At 38.7% G+C, this 17,669-nt stretch overlaps 1 protein-coding gene across 2 annotated transcripts; it reads left to right on the forward strand.

Moving 5' to 3' along the window:
- The first annotated feature begins 22 nt into the window (after positions 1–22).
- Positions 23–16,814, forward strand: NDUFAF7 (NADH:ubiquinone oxidoreductase complex assembly factor 7). Of its 2 annotated transcripts, none has more exons than XM_063305962.1 (10): positions 23–387; positions 4,678–4,841; positions 6,650–6,730; positions 7,656–7,766; positions 8,895–9,102; positions 9,766–9,824; positions 12,621–12,734; positions 13,374–13,517; positions 15,773–15,946; positions 16,342–16,814. In XM_063305962.1, exons 1-10 carry the CDS (start codon positions 108–110, stop codon positions 16,543–16,545), a joined length of 1,539 nt encoding a protein of 512 aa, XP_063162032.1. In that variant the 5' UTR covers positions 23–107; the 3' UTR covers positions 16,546–16,814. The 2 variants fall into 2 exon arrangements, with proteins under 2 accessions (XP_063162032.1, XP_063162042.1); XM_063305972.1 differs by having other exon boundaries at positions 25–213.
- The last annotated feature ends 855 nt before the right edge of the window (positions 16,815–17,669 follow it).

A 17,669-nucleotide genomic window follows, 5' to 3' on the forward strand; every position in this document is an offset into this window, starting at 1 on the left:
TCTCAAGGGAAAGGGCTTGGAAGATAAATAGTGAATTAATGACCGATAATTAAGCATTTCTGGCTTCGGAAACATATCGGGAGAAACAGTCTTGGTTGCCTAAGAATATGTGTAGAACAACTGTGACCTCGACTGTAGATCGACTTGGTTATTTAAGGGAGAGCCTTTTTATTGAGCTGCCAGGACTTGCGCGGGGACGAAAGGCTGACAAGGGTGAGAGGGTAGGCATGCGGCTCGTGCTTCCAGGGTATACTATTTTGCAAACCGCGCGCTTTGGCGCGCGGTGCAAACGCTCCGTCAGTTTCCCTAGGAGCAAGAGCAGCGCTAGGGGCTTGCCTGCTCACTTGACCCGCCAGACTGCGCAAATCTATATCCCTTTATCCCGAAGTAAGTCTTATGGAGCTCGATGCTGTATACTGTCAAATAAATGTGCCCATTTACAACTTTAAATTATAGTAGGCTGGAGTTTCCGTGAGCGCAAGCTGGGCTCGCTAGCTTGCTATGCACCGGTTCTCTTGCAAGGTGCTGTTCCTCAAACTAAAGGAGTGTGAAGTCTCCTTGAATCGGTGAAACTACCAGCCAAGTCCGATCCTGCTTGGTTTTTTGTAGTATCAGCAATAGCTGATTGTTGTGCATAACAATAGCTGGTGGGTGCTTCTATCTAGCCAGCTTCCCCAGCTGCTCCTTTTTAATGTGGTGGACGATATCTCTCTGCAGTCAGTATGATTAAGCCCGCCATTCTGTGAGGTGATGAGAATTATAGCTTAATGGGTTTGAAGAAACTGTAGTTTCATGATTATGTAATTGCTTTTTAATTTTACTGCGGGTGTAAATAAAGTACCGCCTGAGTAACATTAATGGCACCTTAGCCTGTCATATTTGGAATAGGCCTTTTCAAGGTTAGGCTAGTGCAGCTGTTCAGCGGAATTGGAACTTAGTTGGAGGCTGGGCTTTTCGCGATTCCGCGCTGAGAATTTGGATCCTGTACTGTACGGTAAAACAGAAATAAATGGAAATGGCCCGGAACATTAATTGTCACTGGGTGTTATGGATTGTGGCTACTGTGATGAAAGGTATTTTGTTGCTTTGCTAGAATGTAAGCTGAGAATTATCTGAGCAGTACCTTATAAGAAAGGCAGCTAGAAAGCTAAGAAAACTTGGAGAGAGAGAAAACAGAAAATAATAGAGATAGTGGACCAAGGAAAAGGAAAATAATCAGAGCACTGGGGGAAAAGAAAATTTTGTGAGGAGCTGAACAGTCTGTCTGTAATTAAGAGTAGAGTAGTTTCCTTTAAACAGTTTATATCTGTATTATCTGTTTATACTATGTTACTAGTAAATAAAGTTTTAATTGGTTATAATCAACTTGACTTTTGGGTAAACAAGACAGAATATAATGCTGTTCCTCCTACATTTAAGATGCAGTTCTACCAGAAAAGGACATGTAAGAGAGGCAGGCAACACCAACGTAGGTTTAAATTTCAATATACAAGCTGTAAACTTGTCATTTTAGATGATGGCAGCAAGATCTGAAAGGATCTGCATCTATCCCAAATTAAGCTCAGAATGAGTTATACCACACATCTGTCCAAAAAACTCACTGTTTTGTCACAGCTACAATGTAGACTTACACACAGACATTCCTGCTTTTTAGAATTCTGTGTAGACTGCCCATGTTCAGGTTGGACAGTCGTTGAGGCCTTTCTAAAAGCTATCCATTTTCCCTTGCCACTCATTACTGCATAGTGCTGGTCTTAACCTATAAAGACTCTATGGCTTGGCTCCCAGAAACAGCATCTGTAACAAACTGCTATGATACTATGCACAGAATGACACTGTAAGATAAATGCTGCAGTTATGTACAATACTTGCAAACCCCTGAAGATTCCCATGCTCCCAGATACCTCCAGGACCCTCTCCTCCATGTATAACTTACTGCTCTGCTACATGGGGAAAGGATACTTAGGATCTGCCTGTTTGGGATGTCCATGGTGGGAAGCCTAATTGTAATGATTGCCTAAACCCAAATACTCAGTCTCACAAGCTCGGGCTTAAAGATAACTGATTTATTAAAGGAATAGTATGCAAATACAGAGAAAGCTGAGAATGAGCAAAAGCGCGCCAAATACAAACTAAATACCCTTGCTTCAAACCCAATCCCGCCCCTCGCCCCACCATAGCAACCACCCCCTCCCAGGTGTTGGCAACCGTCACACATCGGCCTGGGAAAGTAACCTTGAAGACATGTCATAACCCAAACATACATTCCTGCAGAACAGCAAGGAGATTACAGCCTGGCACGCCTGAAATTCCCCTCCCCGCAAATGACAGACACGGAACAGGAGAGTGACATGTGAAACGTTACGATGTATTCAAACCATTGGAACGATGAACATGACATATCGCCCCCCTTAAAGAAACTAAACTAAGCAGCAAGTTCATGCGGCTAGGCAGAATAAAGACGGGCTAAGTGATTTTACAGTGTGGGACACGCATCAGCACCTATACATAGGAAGACACGCATCAAAGAATCCACATGTGAAACGCTCCCATTCATCTCTACACAAGATCTAAGCATTGGCATGAAAATTTTCACGATGCAGATATTAGCATTGAACATTGCGATCATGACAAAACGCAAGGAACAGGTTACAGTGGTTAAACAGCATATAAATGCAAAAGGCTAAACAGCATGAGAATGCTAAAGCAAACCACAGAGCCCCGCCCCTCCACTCAGTCCGGAGGGACATGCTTCCAGCAAACAAAGCCCTGAAACCCACCCCTATCTCGCCCGAAATCCAGGATTTCTCGCTGATCGCCAGCCTCGCTCGGTGGGTCCACCTCCTCCGCCCTCAGTGCGATGAATGCGTCGCCTTCTTCCTCAGGCCCCAAGGCGGGCTGTCTCACCTCGGCCTCTCCGCTGCATCCCGCCCGACCGCCGCCGCTCTCCACGCAGCCCAGGCCCCTCGAGGCCGCACCCTTCTTGGCGCTGACACAGGCAGGAACGATGGCTCTCTCCTGCCGCGCTTGCATCCCGTGGAGCAGCGCCATCTCCAGCCACAGGAAGTTCCTCATCCAGTCCCGCTGCGCCTCCGAGCGCTCGCACCGCAGCTCGGCTTCGGTCAGCAGGAACACCCACCACTCCAACGAAAATGCCGATGTGCCGCCCTCCTTCGCCGGAACCATGCAGCCACGCCGCGTCCCAGCCTGGGCCATCAAGGATGCCAGCCACTCCGGGGACCACACCGGGGCGCCGCTCTCCACCTCCAAACCCATCCCCGACTCCGGAACATCGCTACCGGCCACCGCGCTGAGGTCGCTCCCCCGCGACTCTGCCCGTTGCGGCCTGACCCGCCGATCAGCGAATTCCACCTCCGGAAACGTGGGGTATTGGGGTCTCCAGGTGGCATGAGCTAGCCCCGACCGAGCTTCCGCCACGCCGTCCCCGCTGGAGCGCTGTTGCGCCCCGATTCGTCCATCCATTGTTAAAGTCATCGCTAGCTCTCCCCTTCACCAAAGGCTTGGATGGGGGCTAGCGGAAAATTTCATTATGATTCTCAGCTTTATGTAATGATTGCCTAAACCCAAATACTCAGTCTCACAAGCTCGGGCTTAAAGATAACTGATTTATTAAAGGAATAGTATGCAAATACAGAGAAAGCTGAGAATGAGCAAAAGCGCGCCAAATACAAACTAAATACCCTTGCTTCAAACCCAATCCCGCCCCTCGCCCCACCATAGCAACCACCCCCTCCCAGGTGTTGGCAACCGTCACACATCGGCCTGGGAAAGTAACCTTGAAGACATGTCATAACCCAAACATACATTCCTGCAGAACAGCAAGGAGATTACAGCCTGGCACGCCTGAAATTCCCCTCCCCGCAAATGACAGACACGGAACAGGAGAGTGACATGTGAAACGTTACGATGTATTCAAACCATTGGAACGATGAACATGACACTAATGCAGTGCTTTTCAACTGTACTGTAACCCTTTTCCTTTGTAATAGTCTTTCCTTGAAATTCAGGAAGGTCTTGAAAACAACAGTGCTCCACAAACTTTTAGTACTTAATTGTATGTATCACCAGCATGTGATGGGGTACCTGTGGCTGGTTATTTAACTTTATTAAATAATTTTATTAGATGTATATCCTGACTTTCACCTGCAAGCTCAGTGATGTACAGTTGTATCTTCATAACAACTTTGAGGTAAACCAGCCTAAAGAGCTAGTAGCTAGCTTGGGGAATTTAGTCAGCCCTGTGATAGAGACTGTCTACAGAAAGCTCATTCAGATCATCCAAATCTGCAAGAGAATAAGGAGGATATGGACTTGTTTAGATTAGATGCCTTGGATGCCACCTTTTGGTACAGTGTTAGTTATTCTATCGTATTAAACAATAGCAGAAACAGCACATATTCATTAAAATAAGCCAGAAGCTAATAAAAAAGCACAATAAAAAAGAGGAAGGAACATTCTAAAAGGGCTGATCAATTGCCTGAATGTTGCACAAAATTAAATTAAGTAAATATTAGTTTAGTCCCTGTGAAGTTTCAAGTTCTTCAAATACCATTTGAATAACTTATAAAAATGAATAGCTTGAAAAAATGACTTAAGTATTTCACATATTTATTAAAATTGATTATTTGAGGATATGTCATGCTTCTTTTTATGCAGGTTGTTCCACTGTATTGAGATGCCAGCATTTTAGTTCAGAAAATAAAGTGATAGACAATAGCCCCATGACTCCAATGATGAAGCATCTCATAATGAAAATAAAATCAACTGGTCCTATTACAGTTGCTGAATATATGCGGGAAGTTTTGACAAATCCACTGAAGGTATGATCAGTGATACTATTAAATGTGTAGGAGTCAGCTTTTTGGAATTAAAACTCTAATTTTTTATATAAATCAAACCTTTTTAAAAATCTAGTACTTTTATTTAACCATTTCAAGCTCATAATTTAGTACATATTTTTATTTGTTCTGTAGATAAAGCAGGTTGTGGTTGGTAAGAAAGGCTGCCATTTTCAGCATAGGAGTGTTCAAGGAAGAGAGAAACACTCAAAATTTCTTCATGTTCCATTAATTGTTGCTTTTTTCAAAGTTGTCTTTCTGCTACAGAGAAAGATAATTTCTGTTCAGCTTGTACTGGGGCAGAAGTTGGAAGCAGAATTTCAGCCATAGGAAAAAAATGTTGCTTTCACTCCCAACTTTTTTGCTACACTAAAGTACAACTCTCCCTATGTGCATTTCGTTGTGTGTGTGTGCTGTTGCGACATCTCATCTGACTGTTTATTCTTGTTGATCAAGCTTATTTGAAAGATTAGGCTATTCTGCTTCCCCATCCTTAAGCATACCATGCTACAACAAATGCATTTATAGACACAAATATAATTTCCATTCCCAAAGTCTTACTGATGTTGTGGTAAGCAGAAATCCTCTAATTAGCAAATGTTGGATAATATTAGTTCCTACTAGTTCCTATGAGACAATGCTTGGTTTCCCTTAAAGTCAAGTTTAAAACTTGTTCCTTGCCATCTCCAGAGAGATACCCTAACCTTATGCAGTGAGCAACACATGACCAAGATTCAGCAACAATAACATTTTATTGATTTCAAAGTTTGTAATCTAAGCATATATTCACCCACTCATACCCACTTACATACCTCCTGCCTACGGTAGATTTGGCTGAGTTCAACCTGGTTCAGGAGGGAGAGCTACAGAGCACAGATGAGGGTCCAGATTATGGGATCTTCCAGCAGAAACTTGTACTGCTTCTTCTTTTTATCCTTTGCCAGCAGAGCTTTCCACATCATTGATCTCTTAGGTTGTTGAGTCAAATATGACTTACCACATGGCACTAACACTCTTACCTCTGGTTGGCGTCCTCCACTCCCCATCTGATCTGATCCTGATAAATTGCTTCTCAGTTCCATGCATCACTGCATGATCTTAACATGTACTCAGCTGCACACCCCATTCTTCCATTTCCAGGTAGTGATAAAGTTGTTTCCTTTTCACATTGCCCTTGCCTATTAGCTTAACTATTACTGATGCCAGGTTGCTTTCTCTCACCCTAAGTTCAAGAAAATGAGAAATGAAATTGCTTTGCCCAAACGTATAACTAATAAAATGGGATGGATGGTTTCTACCATGATGATGGTGAGAAAGAAAAAGCATATCCAATGTAATATATATATTAAACCAACAACAATGTAACTTAAGTCGCTTATATACAGTTACTGTAGTAGAAAAACCCTGCTGTCTTTTTGGATATCATGTCCACAATATCTCAAAGAATCCCTGCTTGTTTCTTCTCTTCTACCAAAATAAACAGCCCTTTCTCATTTTAAACTATGAATATTTTCCAGTTTTCTTTTCTCATCTCAGGCCTTATTTTTACATTGCAGCAAATCCGTATTGCATCATTTCATATTCCCATTTTTGTTTGATAAATTATATTGCAAAGAGAGGAACCCTTCATGTTTTCTTCATGTAACAACTTCTTAGAGAGTTGTTACAAAAATTCTGAATTAAAGTAGACTAGCAGAGGAATATAATCAAGGATTAAGAATTTGAGTGAGATGGAAAGAGTTGCAAATATTAAATAATATTTAATTTTTTCTTTTTTTCTTTTCCCACAGGGGTACTATATGCATCAAGATATGTTTGGAGAAAAGGGAGATTTTGTTACTTCACCTGAAATAAGTCAAATTTTTGGAGAGGTAGCTTTAAAAAGTACAGTTGTTTTTTCCATGTACATGCTTATGTAAGTTATAAGCATTTAAGATAAAGGGCAAAGCAATAAAGGAACAAAATCAATTTCGAAAGGCTTGCCAACTTAACAAAGAAAACTGCTTTTTCTTGGTCCTATATCTCTTAACGCTTATAACCTAGCGCTTCTTATCTTGTCATTTATAAGAACTCTGGCTAGTTCCTGCAGTTGGCACTTTGAAGAACTGGTTGCTGATTATAGATTATAAATTATATTTACTAAATGTCTGAATATACTAGAATTCTTTTATCTTATTTGATTCTGGGCCTAAGTAGTTTAACAGTTTTTGAGAACATTGTGTTTTGTAACTGCTATCTTCTAATTAATTTGGAATTTCTTATATTTTAATGTTATAATCTCCTGTTTGAATTTCTATTTAAATATTTTGGCATGAATTGGTAATGTAATTTTTTATATTCCTGTCATATTGCTGTTCTGTTGTGGACCACTCTGAGTACATCTAAACAAAAAAGCTCCATGCACTAATATAAAGTAACTACTTCATCTAATACTTTTGCTGAGATCTAAATTTCACTGGTGATAAAAATGTTCTGTTCAAGTTCTACTTAAGAAAGTTTAATATAATCGTTAGGATGTGTAAATTATAACCTGCAGTGCAAGTATATGCTTGTATTTCCAAGATACGTTCTCAGTGTCACTAAGTTCAGTGAAATTTCCTCTAAAGCAAAGTAAAGGCAAATGAGGTTTTAAGCTATGCTAATAGAAATAGTCACAAATAGTCACAAGAAGTGACAGTTCCACTATATGCTGTATATATTATACAAACATATATACATAGCCACATGCACCACTCAATTTATAAATAAGTTCAGTTTTAGTATTTAAAAAAACCCTCTTTTTTTTCTTTTCTTCAGTTAATGGGTATTTGGTTTGTTAGTGAATGGATGGCTACAGGAAAATCTCCAAAATTTCAGCTGGTGGAACTGGGCCCAGGTAGAGGTAGTCTTATAAGTGATATTTTAAGGGTAAGTAAAAGCAGCCTTTTTATGTACAGTACTGGGTAGTGATGAACAAGTCTGCTCATTATGACTTTTTATGATCCAATTTTTCAAACATAAGTTCATTCCTTCCAGTTCTACATCAGTTTGCAATTTTTTAAGCTGGCACAAAAATATAAACTTACTTTCATGCACCCACAAATTTCTATGCATTTATAAAGACTGTTTTCTTAATGTGCATGTTTTGTAAGCTCTTACCTTATTATATACCTTTTACACATCGTTTACCCCAACATACATATTTTGTCTCATTATTGGATCAGAAAACAGCATTTCAAAATTTAGAAAAGCAGAAGAAAAGTAAAAGCATCTTCCAATTTTGTGTATTTGTTCAACTGTTTAAGTGTCAGTCTTGTACTTAGCTATATGTTAATTACTTATTTTTTATTCATTTCTTTTTTAATGCAAAATAAGAATCAGATTGTAGAAATTCCACTGACTATTGTATGCTATCTAGGAGGTTTATCTCAATGGCATACAACTGGGGTGGAGTGGCGGGCACCGAGGCTAATGGGGTATTTAGCATGTTGTGCTACATTTCCAAGAATAGGCAAAGCTTGGAGAAAGAAATAAGTAGGAAAAGGGCAAAAAATTAAATTAATTCAAAGCCACGTAATGAGATTATTTATTCAATTTGGTGCCACCCAATTCCAAATTATTCCCCACTGATTTAAGCATTTTCCCCCTTTGCCATATTAAAAATTACAATTTGCTGGCAATTTTTGGCAGAGCTCTTAAGACCATATCCAAAGCTTTCAGATAATCTGTGTAGCTTTGGATGCTCAGACTATGCACCCTGATTTAACGTAAAGCAGTACAATTGTGTGTTTACACAATCTTGGACCTTTCACTCTGAAGTTCCATTTTTTGCTTCTTAGCTTGCAAAACAGTATATATTTCTCTCTGTTGTGGTTTACCTAGTGTGTCATTTTTCTTAAGCATTTGAAAGGGCAGCTAATGAATTTGAAAAGGAAGGGATTTATCCAACTAACTGATAAATACTGTTGGATTCTTTTTATTTCCAAATCCAATTTAGAGCGTGTGGGGAGAAGGAGAGGGAGAGAGAAGCTCTAACAGTATTCTCTATGCTCATAGGTTTTTACTCAGCTGAGCTCCTTACTTGCTAACTGTGAAATTTCTATTCATTTGGTGGAAGTCAGTCCGAAATTAAGTGAGATGCAGGCATCAGTACTGACAAAAGAAAAAGTCAAGTTGCCAGAGAGCTCCAGTGCATATATGCATGGAATTAGTAAGACTGGAATACCAATTTTCTGGTATAGAAATTTGAATGAAGTGCCAGAAGGTAAGAACTTGTTCATTTATTGCTTTTTTAAATATATTAATCAATAATTATTAGCTCTTTCATTAGAATTAAGATAAATTTTGCAATGAAGGGAGATAATCTAGAGTTAAGGTACATGTAGCTGTGGTTTGGCCTTAATGAGCAAAATGTTGCATTCAAAATATCCAGTTAAACCCTTGAAAGAGTCCATTGTTTATATCTGTAAACATAGTTTTATAGTAGATCTTCGTTTTGTATTTAAAAAGTATTTTGGGAAATGTTAAGCCTGTAGTAGCCCTTGCATTTGCATACATTTTCTATCAAGCCTGTTTTATTGTTGTATATAACCAAATTTACCCAGTAGCCTTGATCCATTAAGGTGTCAAGTTGGTATCAACACTTAATGACCACCAAGATAGAAAGATTCTCTCCAGAAATCAAGTCATTGTTTCTCATCTGTCCATGCAGTTTTCTTGGTAAGGTAAAATGACAAAAGCAGTTCCTCCTGCAACAGATAATGAAATATAATTGAGTACTACACTAAAATCATAATTTTTGACCCATGATCTAGCTCAAATGGACCATTCATTCAACAGTTCCTAAGAAATATTTTGGCTACTCATGCAGTTGTTACAAAAATGGAGACATTGTCATTTTGATTGATACTTTTTTTTTCTCCCCCAGGCAACAGTTTTTATTTAGCACATGAATTTCTTGATGCTCTGCCTATTCATAAATTTCAGGTACAATCACATATTACCATTAGATTTGCATTAAAAATTGTTCAGTTTTTTAATAGTATTTGCTGGGTTTTTTGGTAGTAATATTGACTGCATTAATATAGTTATGGGATAATTTTTACCTTAAGAAAGCCGTTACAATAAATTCCATGAGGAATGGATTAATGTAACACTATTTGCAAATAGGAAAAAAGTCACATGTTCATTGAGAACTTTTCTTTTCCATTATATAATTGCATATAAGAAATTGTATTCTGTAATATAATGTAAAATATATAAACTTACAAATATAGTATTGGCACATATTCCAAGTGACACTATAACCTTATAAATTTATTTATTACATAAGTTACAAAAGCGTAAAAGAGTAGTGGAATTATCACACTTTGTGAATTACACAGCAGATTCCACAGAACCACAGCAGATGAATTTGAGAAGCCCTATGCATAATCACAAATGCAGGAGAAGGAAAGACAAAATCAATTACATCATTTTCCCGTGGCAGCAGCAGATGTTTCCCTCTTTTCTTAGTATCAGTACTAGCTTATCTTATAAATTTTGAAGTATGTCACTTGACATTCAAAGCAAATTTGCTATGTTTCTGTACTCAATCCAGGATTTGATCAACTTCAGATATAGAAAGAGATGTCTTTTAGAATGATCCCTCATGAAGTTTCCGCTTTCAAACAGTGAAGACATTTAAGCAAGACCCAGCAATCCACAAGATAATGGTAGCTTGTTCCTATTTAGAGGCAGCTCTGATGTTAAGAGATTCCAAGTTACATAAAGACATGCAGTGACTGACTTTGTATAGAAACAATGGATACTACACCCTTATAGACTTTTTGTGTAAAACAGAAAAAAGCAATGAACTTATGATTTATGGTTTTGATGATTAGACAGGATAGATTACAGAAAGAAGAGAGTTATGTTGTAACATAGAGTAAGAGGTAAATTTATAATTGTACTTACAACTGCTGTCAAGAAGATCGGAAGCTGCTACTTTGTATCTTTTTTCTATTTTTCTTTTCCTTTCTTTTCCTTTCTTGCATGTTTAGCTTTCTCTTTGATTTTTCTTTTCTTTTCCTTTTCTTACTTTATATCAGTTTGTATTAGTTTTTATCTTCCTTTTTAATAAAAATTATATATATACTGTGTGTGTGTGTGTGTAAGTAATACAGTATATATAAAAACAAACAATGGATACTGCAGACCAATGTTTCTCAACCTTGGCAACTTTAAGATGTGTGGACTTCAACTCCCAGAATTCCTCCGCCACGTGCCAAGGTTGAGAAACACTGCTACAGACATTAAAGTTTAAATAGCAGCACACATCCAGAATAAAAAAGTAATCATACACAATATTTCTAACTAAACTTATCAATTCTTAAAGACAAACTGATCAGTATAGCAAACATTTCCTGTTTGTTTCCCTCCATATTCTAGATTCTTATAAATTACAACCTTATATCAGAGGCTTAGGAAAGCAATGTTATTTCTTTCTTTTACCTAACCTCAGTACATAATTCTGTCTTTCTTTTAAAAGGGCAAAACTTGGGTAATCTGACTTTGTAAGTGACCCAAGGCATGCCACTGCCCCTAGTGCAGATGAAAATTCCAGGCCAGTGATGAGTGAATGTGGACTTTGAGTTTATCTGGCAGGAAAGCTGGCAAGGAGGCTGCAGTCTTGTGAATGCAAGCTGAATCTTCACAACACCTGCTAAGTAACTGTAGTGTGTATTACTTCTAGCAGTTCACATACAGAATATTTTTTCATTACTCTGGTAGGGATAGGTGGGATTACCTAAAGCTGCAAAGAAAAACAGATTTTTTTACTTGATTTGAAAGGGGAAGGGAAACATTGCATGACCATTCACATATCCATATTTGGAGCATGGTGTTGCTGAAGACTACTATAAAACCTGTTTCCAGACAGCTAATAACAGTTTGATTAGTTGCCAGTTTCCTAATTCTGGAATTTCTGAGATCAACTGTTCTTTAATTGGGACTAGTTTTCAGACAAAAATTTGAGAATGAAGACTTGCCTAATAGAACCCCCTCAAAAAAATTGTACTATAAAAACCAAGATCTTTATTACATTTTATTATAGTTTAGGTTTTCATGATCTGCAGTACAACCCACTTCAGAGATGCTGCTTTTAGCTGTGCATATAGGTAAAGGTAAAGGTTTCCCTTGACATTAAGTCCAGTCGTGTCCAACTCTAGGGGGCGGTGCTCATCTCCATTTCAAAGCCGAAGAGCCGGCGTTTGTCCGTAGACACTTCCGTGGTCATGTGGCCGGCATGACTAAACGGAACGCCGTTACCTGCCCACTGAAGTGGTACCTATTAATCTACTCACATTTGCATGTTTTCGAACTGCTAGGTTGGCAGGAGCTGGGACTAGCAACGGGAGCTCACCCTGTCATGCGGATTTGAACCGCCGACCTTCTGATCGGCCAGCTCAGCGGTTTAACCTGCAGCGCCACCGCGTCCCTAGTAGCTGTGCATATAGGCACATTTTAAAAAAATACTTCTAATTATGCAATTAAACTTAACTTGGTGTATGAAGTTTTATTGTTAATCTAAATATGGAGCTGGAGATACGCTACATGATACAAGTTGGTGAAAATGAAAAACTTCCAATGTTAGTCCTTAAAAAGTTTCACTTAACGGCAAAATTAAAGATTATTAGATTTTTTAATCCAAGATTCATGTTTTAAACAAGCTTCATCAGACTGATAATAAGTATACTTATTCAATAAATCCATAGTAATCTATTTTTCCTTTTCAATTAACAGAAAACAGAAAATGGATGGCGTGAGTTGTTGGTTGATATTGATCCAGAAGCTTCTGATAAGCTGCGATTTGTCCTTGCACCATCTGCCACTCCTGCCTCAAAAGTCTTCATACATGTAAATTTCTGATTATTTTAATTGTATTTCTAAGCTACATAATCTGGTGGGTTTTTCTTTCAAAATCATACTGCAATTGTATGATAGTTCAAGACCATCCTTTAAAATGTATTTAATTGAAGTGGTCATAACTGTTGTAAATTCTTTTAAGCTTCTATTTTATGCATCTCTCTTGTCATAACATTGTATGGAAAAGCTACATCAGATAGAACTAGATGTTCAATATTCCTTTTTTGTTTGTTTTTAGAAAAGCAGTAATGGTCTATTTGCTTCAAGAGCAAAACGTTAAGCTTGTCACCTTGATTTAATCAAAATATTTAATACAATTAAATTAAAACTGATGTCATATATTTGTTCTAGTTTAGTCAACATATGCATAAGAGTTAACTTTTTAAGACTTCCAGGTATCTTATACTAAGACCGTGTTTATGTGATTTATTCATTGCTATAAGGTCTTCTAAAGCTTTCTAGAAATTGCAGTTCTGTTGAAACACTCATGTTCCCTTATAAACATGATGCTTTGCAGGGAGTAATAATTCAAAAATTCAAGTTTCCATTATAGACTGTCCTTTGTACAAGTTGTATATTGCAACATGATATCATGGTCGTTTCAACACCTATAGTTAAATTCTGTATTAGGACCAGGAATCCAGAGATCATGTGGAAGTATGTCCTGACGCTGGTGTCATCATCCAGAAGCTTGCTTCTAATGTTGAAAACAATGGGGGAGCAGCATTGATTGTAGATTATGGTCATGATGGAACCAAAACCGATACTTTCCGAGTAAGTTGATTCATGTAACTTCATTGTAGTTTGAATGTGTGGATTTCAGTTGGGTGGCAGAGGGAGGGAGAGGGACAAACTGGCAGAAGTTTCTTTTCCTACCTACAGTATTCAAATTTATTACACTCTGTTACAAGTCATTCATATTGAAAGAAAAGTTACATCCTTTTAAAATAAAAATCATAGAACTGGAAGGGGCCATTTAGGCCATCATCTGCAACTTTCTGCTCAGTACAAAACACTAGTGCCTCCACAACAGATGGCTGTCCAACTTCTGCTTAAATTAATCCAGTTAAAGGCAGTTGACCAATTCCCTCAGTAATTGGTTCCACTGTCAAACTGCTCTTATCATTAGTTTTTGCTAATATTCAACTAGAATGTGTAACTTAAGAACATGCCTTGTGCTCTGGGATGACAGAGACCGTGTGTTGACTTTTCTATGCAGTACCTCTTCTGGTGCTCGGAGAATGCTTTCTCATCACCCTGTTTTCTTTTCATGCAGTTAAACATACTGAGATCCTGCAACCTGTCCTTGTGAGATTCAGCTTCCATTCCCTACCTATTGTCATTGCCTTTTATTGTACCTGTTGCAATTTCTTTGAATATTTAATAAAGCAATGTGTGCAGAACTGAGACGGAGTCTGACCATTGCAAAATACAATGGAATTAATATCCCATAATTTAGAAACTATACTTCTATTTGCTTTTTTGGCAGCTATGGCACATTGCTGATTCTATTCAGCTTGTGATCAGTCGCAATTTTAAGATACTGTTTTACACACAGTGTTCCCAGTCCAGGGATTCCTTATTCTTATGCCTCTGCATTTTTTCCTGTTTCTTAAGTGCATACATTAGCATTTGTCTGTTAAGTTTCATTCTATTATTTTAGCCCATTTTGCTAACTTATCAAGATCTTTTTAAATGTTATTTCTGTCTTCTAGAGTACTAGCTGTCCAAGTCAGTACTGTGCCATCTGCAAATTTGATAAGCATTATTTCTCCTCTTCCTGTACAAGGAGAGTATGGGTTAAGGACTGAGCTTTGTGGCATCTAATTTCATACCTATGTCAGGGCTCTGACTGTGAAAGGTTTCCCAGCCCAGCCTGTGACAACTATCTAGGAGGAAAGGAGGGATGGAGAAAATGTAAACATTTAATTGTCTCCAATGGACAGGCCAGAGTGTGTGGAAAAAGCCAGTCTAAGACTTCATGCTCTATAAGAACATGCAGGATGTGAAGTATGATTGGGTATAAATTCTGTAGCTCTCTCCCCACATCTCAGGGACTGTCAGCTGTATTTTATGTCTGCTGTTCCAATACACCAATGAAATTTTAGTTTGTATCTGTATTCATCCAAGTCTTTGAAGAGCTACCTGCTAGTTTGGTCTGCCTGATACTTCACTCATTATGAAGAACCAGCAATTAATTTCTTGGAGTATGATTGTTGAGCGAGCTATAGATTCATTTTATAGACACGCCATCAAGAAAGACATATTAGGCTGCTATTAAATAATGTCAAGGCTAATTTGTCACATGCTTTGCTGAAATCAAGATATACTACATCCACAACAAGGATAAGGAGTTACTAGTAAGAAAATGAAATAAGATTAGTCTGCTAAGATTTGTTACTGCCAAATCCACAGTGACTTCTGAGCATTGTGTGTTTCCAAGCGCTTAACCAGCAATCACTTGCAATTTATTTTATATTTTCCCAGGTCGATACAGACTGACTGGTCTGTATTTCCATAGATACTGTTCTTCCCCGTTTTTGAAGAGGGACATTTACCTCTTCTGTTGTCTGCTACTTCATCATTCTCCAGGATTTCTCAAATATAATTAATAAAGATCTCATGAGACCACCAGCAAGTTTGTTTAATATCCTAGGATGCAATCCACCAGGCCCTAAATATTAGAAATAATTCACATCCCATAGTTACTCCCTTTGTTTCACTGGGCTCAAGCTAAATTCCAGATCTTCACAATTGCCCAGGGACCCGCTTCCTTTCTAGAGAAGACTGAACCAAAATAGGAGTTGGGTAATTTTGTCCTTTGTTATATGTCATCCTTTAACAAAGTCTGGAAAATAATTCATTCTTTTAAAAAGACATAATGCAAGAATTCTAATTCCCTGACAGATATAGGGTAGCAAATAATCAGGGCTCTCACTTTCAAGAACAATTACAATGGACCATCCTCAACCTAACAGGGTACATAGGTGAATTTGTCTGTTTTATGTTTTCTTTTCTATTACTTTCAGGGATTCCGTGGTCATAAGCTTCATGATGTGTTACTATCACCAGGAACAGCAGACCTCACTGCTGATGTGGATTTCAGTTACTTGCGAAGAATGGTACAGAAAAGAGTAGCCACTTTGGGACCTTTAAAGCAAAAGGAATTCTTGAAAAATATGGGAATTGATGTTAGATTGCAGGTAAGGGCTACTCTAATCTAGTAATTTTGTAAGTAATTTATTCATTAGATTTATATCCTGCTTTCCCCAAGAGCTCAAAGGAACTTACATAGGGATCCCCTTTCATTTTATCCCCACAACAGCAACCCTGTGAGGTAGGTTGGGCTGAGAGAGTGGCACCCAGTGGGTTTCTATGGCTGAAGGTGGACTGAAGCTGGGTTTCCGTGGTTCTAGTCCAGCACCTTAACCACCATATCTGCTCTCTTGTTTAGGAAGGCTTTTAAATCATTGCTTTTGACTCTTGCATCTTTACTCAACAGACAGAACTCATATCTAAAACTTCATAATATGCACAGATTGGGAAAGGAAAGGAATGAATTTTGGGATGGGAAAATAATCTCTTTTTTTTAATGTAGGTACTACTGCAGAATGCTGATGATGCAGTCACTCGAAATCATCTTGTTCAAGGTTATCAAATGCTCATGGATAAAATGGGAGAACACTTTTATTTTTTTGCCCTTTTACCTCACTACAGATTTAAGGCTTCACATCAGTTAATGAAGCCAGAGCACTCACTTTCATCACCTGTTGCTGGCTTTGGAGAACTTTTATGGAAATGAACCCCAAATCAGAGTATGTTCTATGGTAAAAATCTAGATTCTAATAGTCTATCAGGAAGACAGTTAAGTTACATTAACTGTGGAAGACTTTGATCGTTCCCCTGTAGCATGTAGCCAACATAGGAAATCATTGATCTGGTAAAATTAAAAACAAAACAGTGCTGCTGAAGTGGGGAGGGGGTTGAGTTTTAGATGGAAAAAAATGCAACTTGGCATAATGCTGTACTGTGAAAGTGTTTCATAATTAAAGTTTGCTCTTTTATCCCCCATTGAGAATTTCCAACTTTTTGTGGTACTTTCACTGCCAGTTCTTATGGTGATGCAAATAACAGTACAAGTAGTCCTCGACCTAAGACCATTCGTTCAGTGACGGTTTGAAGTTATGATGGCACTGAACGAATGGTGGTTACAACTGGTCCTTGGAGTTCTGGCCGTCCCAGCATCCCCGCAATCTGGGCACTTGGCAGTTAGTTCACACTTAAACCAATTGCAGCACCCTGCAATCACATAACCTTCTCTGCTGGCTTCCCCAGAAAGTCAATGGGGAAGCTGGCAGGGATGATCACAAGTCACTGGAGTAAGTCTCCCCAACCCACACACCTCCCCCAGCCCTTCTGCACTCATACTGCACCAGCCATTCACACACCCCTATGCATCCTCCATGACCTGCGTCTTATGCACAGCCTCACACCTGACCCACGCTGCACCTCTTGTGCACCCCCTTGCACACACTCCCCAACCCGCACCTCTCACACACACCCTTGCGCACCCTCCCCAACCCACACCTCTCATGCACCCCCCCTATATGGCACAGACACCTACAAGCAAGCAGGTTGTCTGCAGAAAAAAGTATTAGTACAAATTGAGGAACAGTACCAGCTCCTTTTCATCTGTAAATAGCAGCTCTGTGTTCTGGTTTGATGTAATAAACGCTTAATGTGCTTCTGGTGTGTAATTCATTTCAACAGGACAGAAAATAAGCAGTGGCTCCTTCTTGCTCTTTGAACATGAGCAGCCCGTCCTAATTTCTGAGGAATCCTTCCTAGATTCCACAACTATTATATCATGCTTATAATAATAAAACATTCAACATGACTTGGCTAAACAGAGGCTGTTCAAAAGGT

Source organism: Candoia aspera, chromosome 1 (genome assembly GCF_035149785.1).
Source record: "Candoia aspera isolate rCanAsp1 chromosome 1, rCanAsp1.hap2, whole genome shotgun sequence".
NCBI classification, from domain to species: domain Eukaryota; kingdom Metazoa; phylum Chordata; class Lepidosauria; order Squamata; family Boidae; genus Candoia; species Candoia aspera.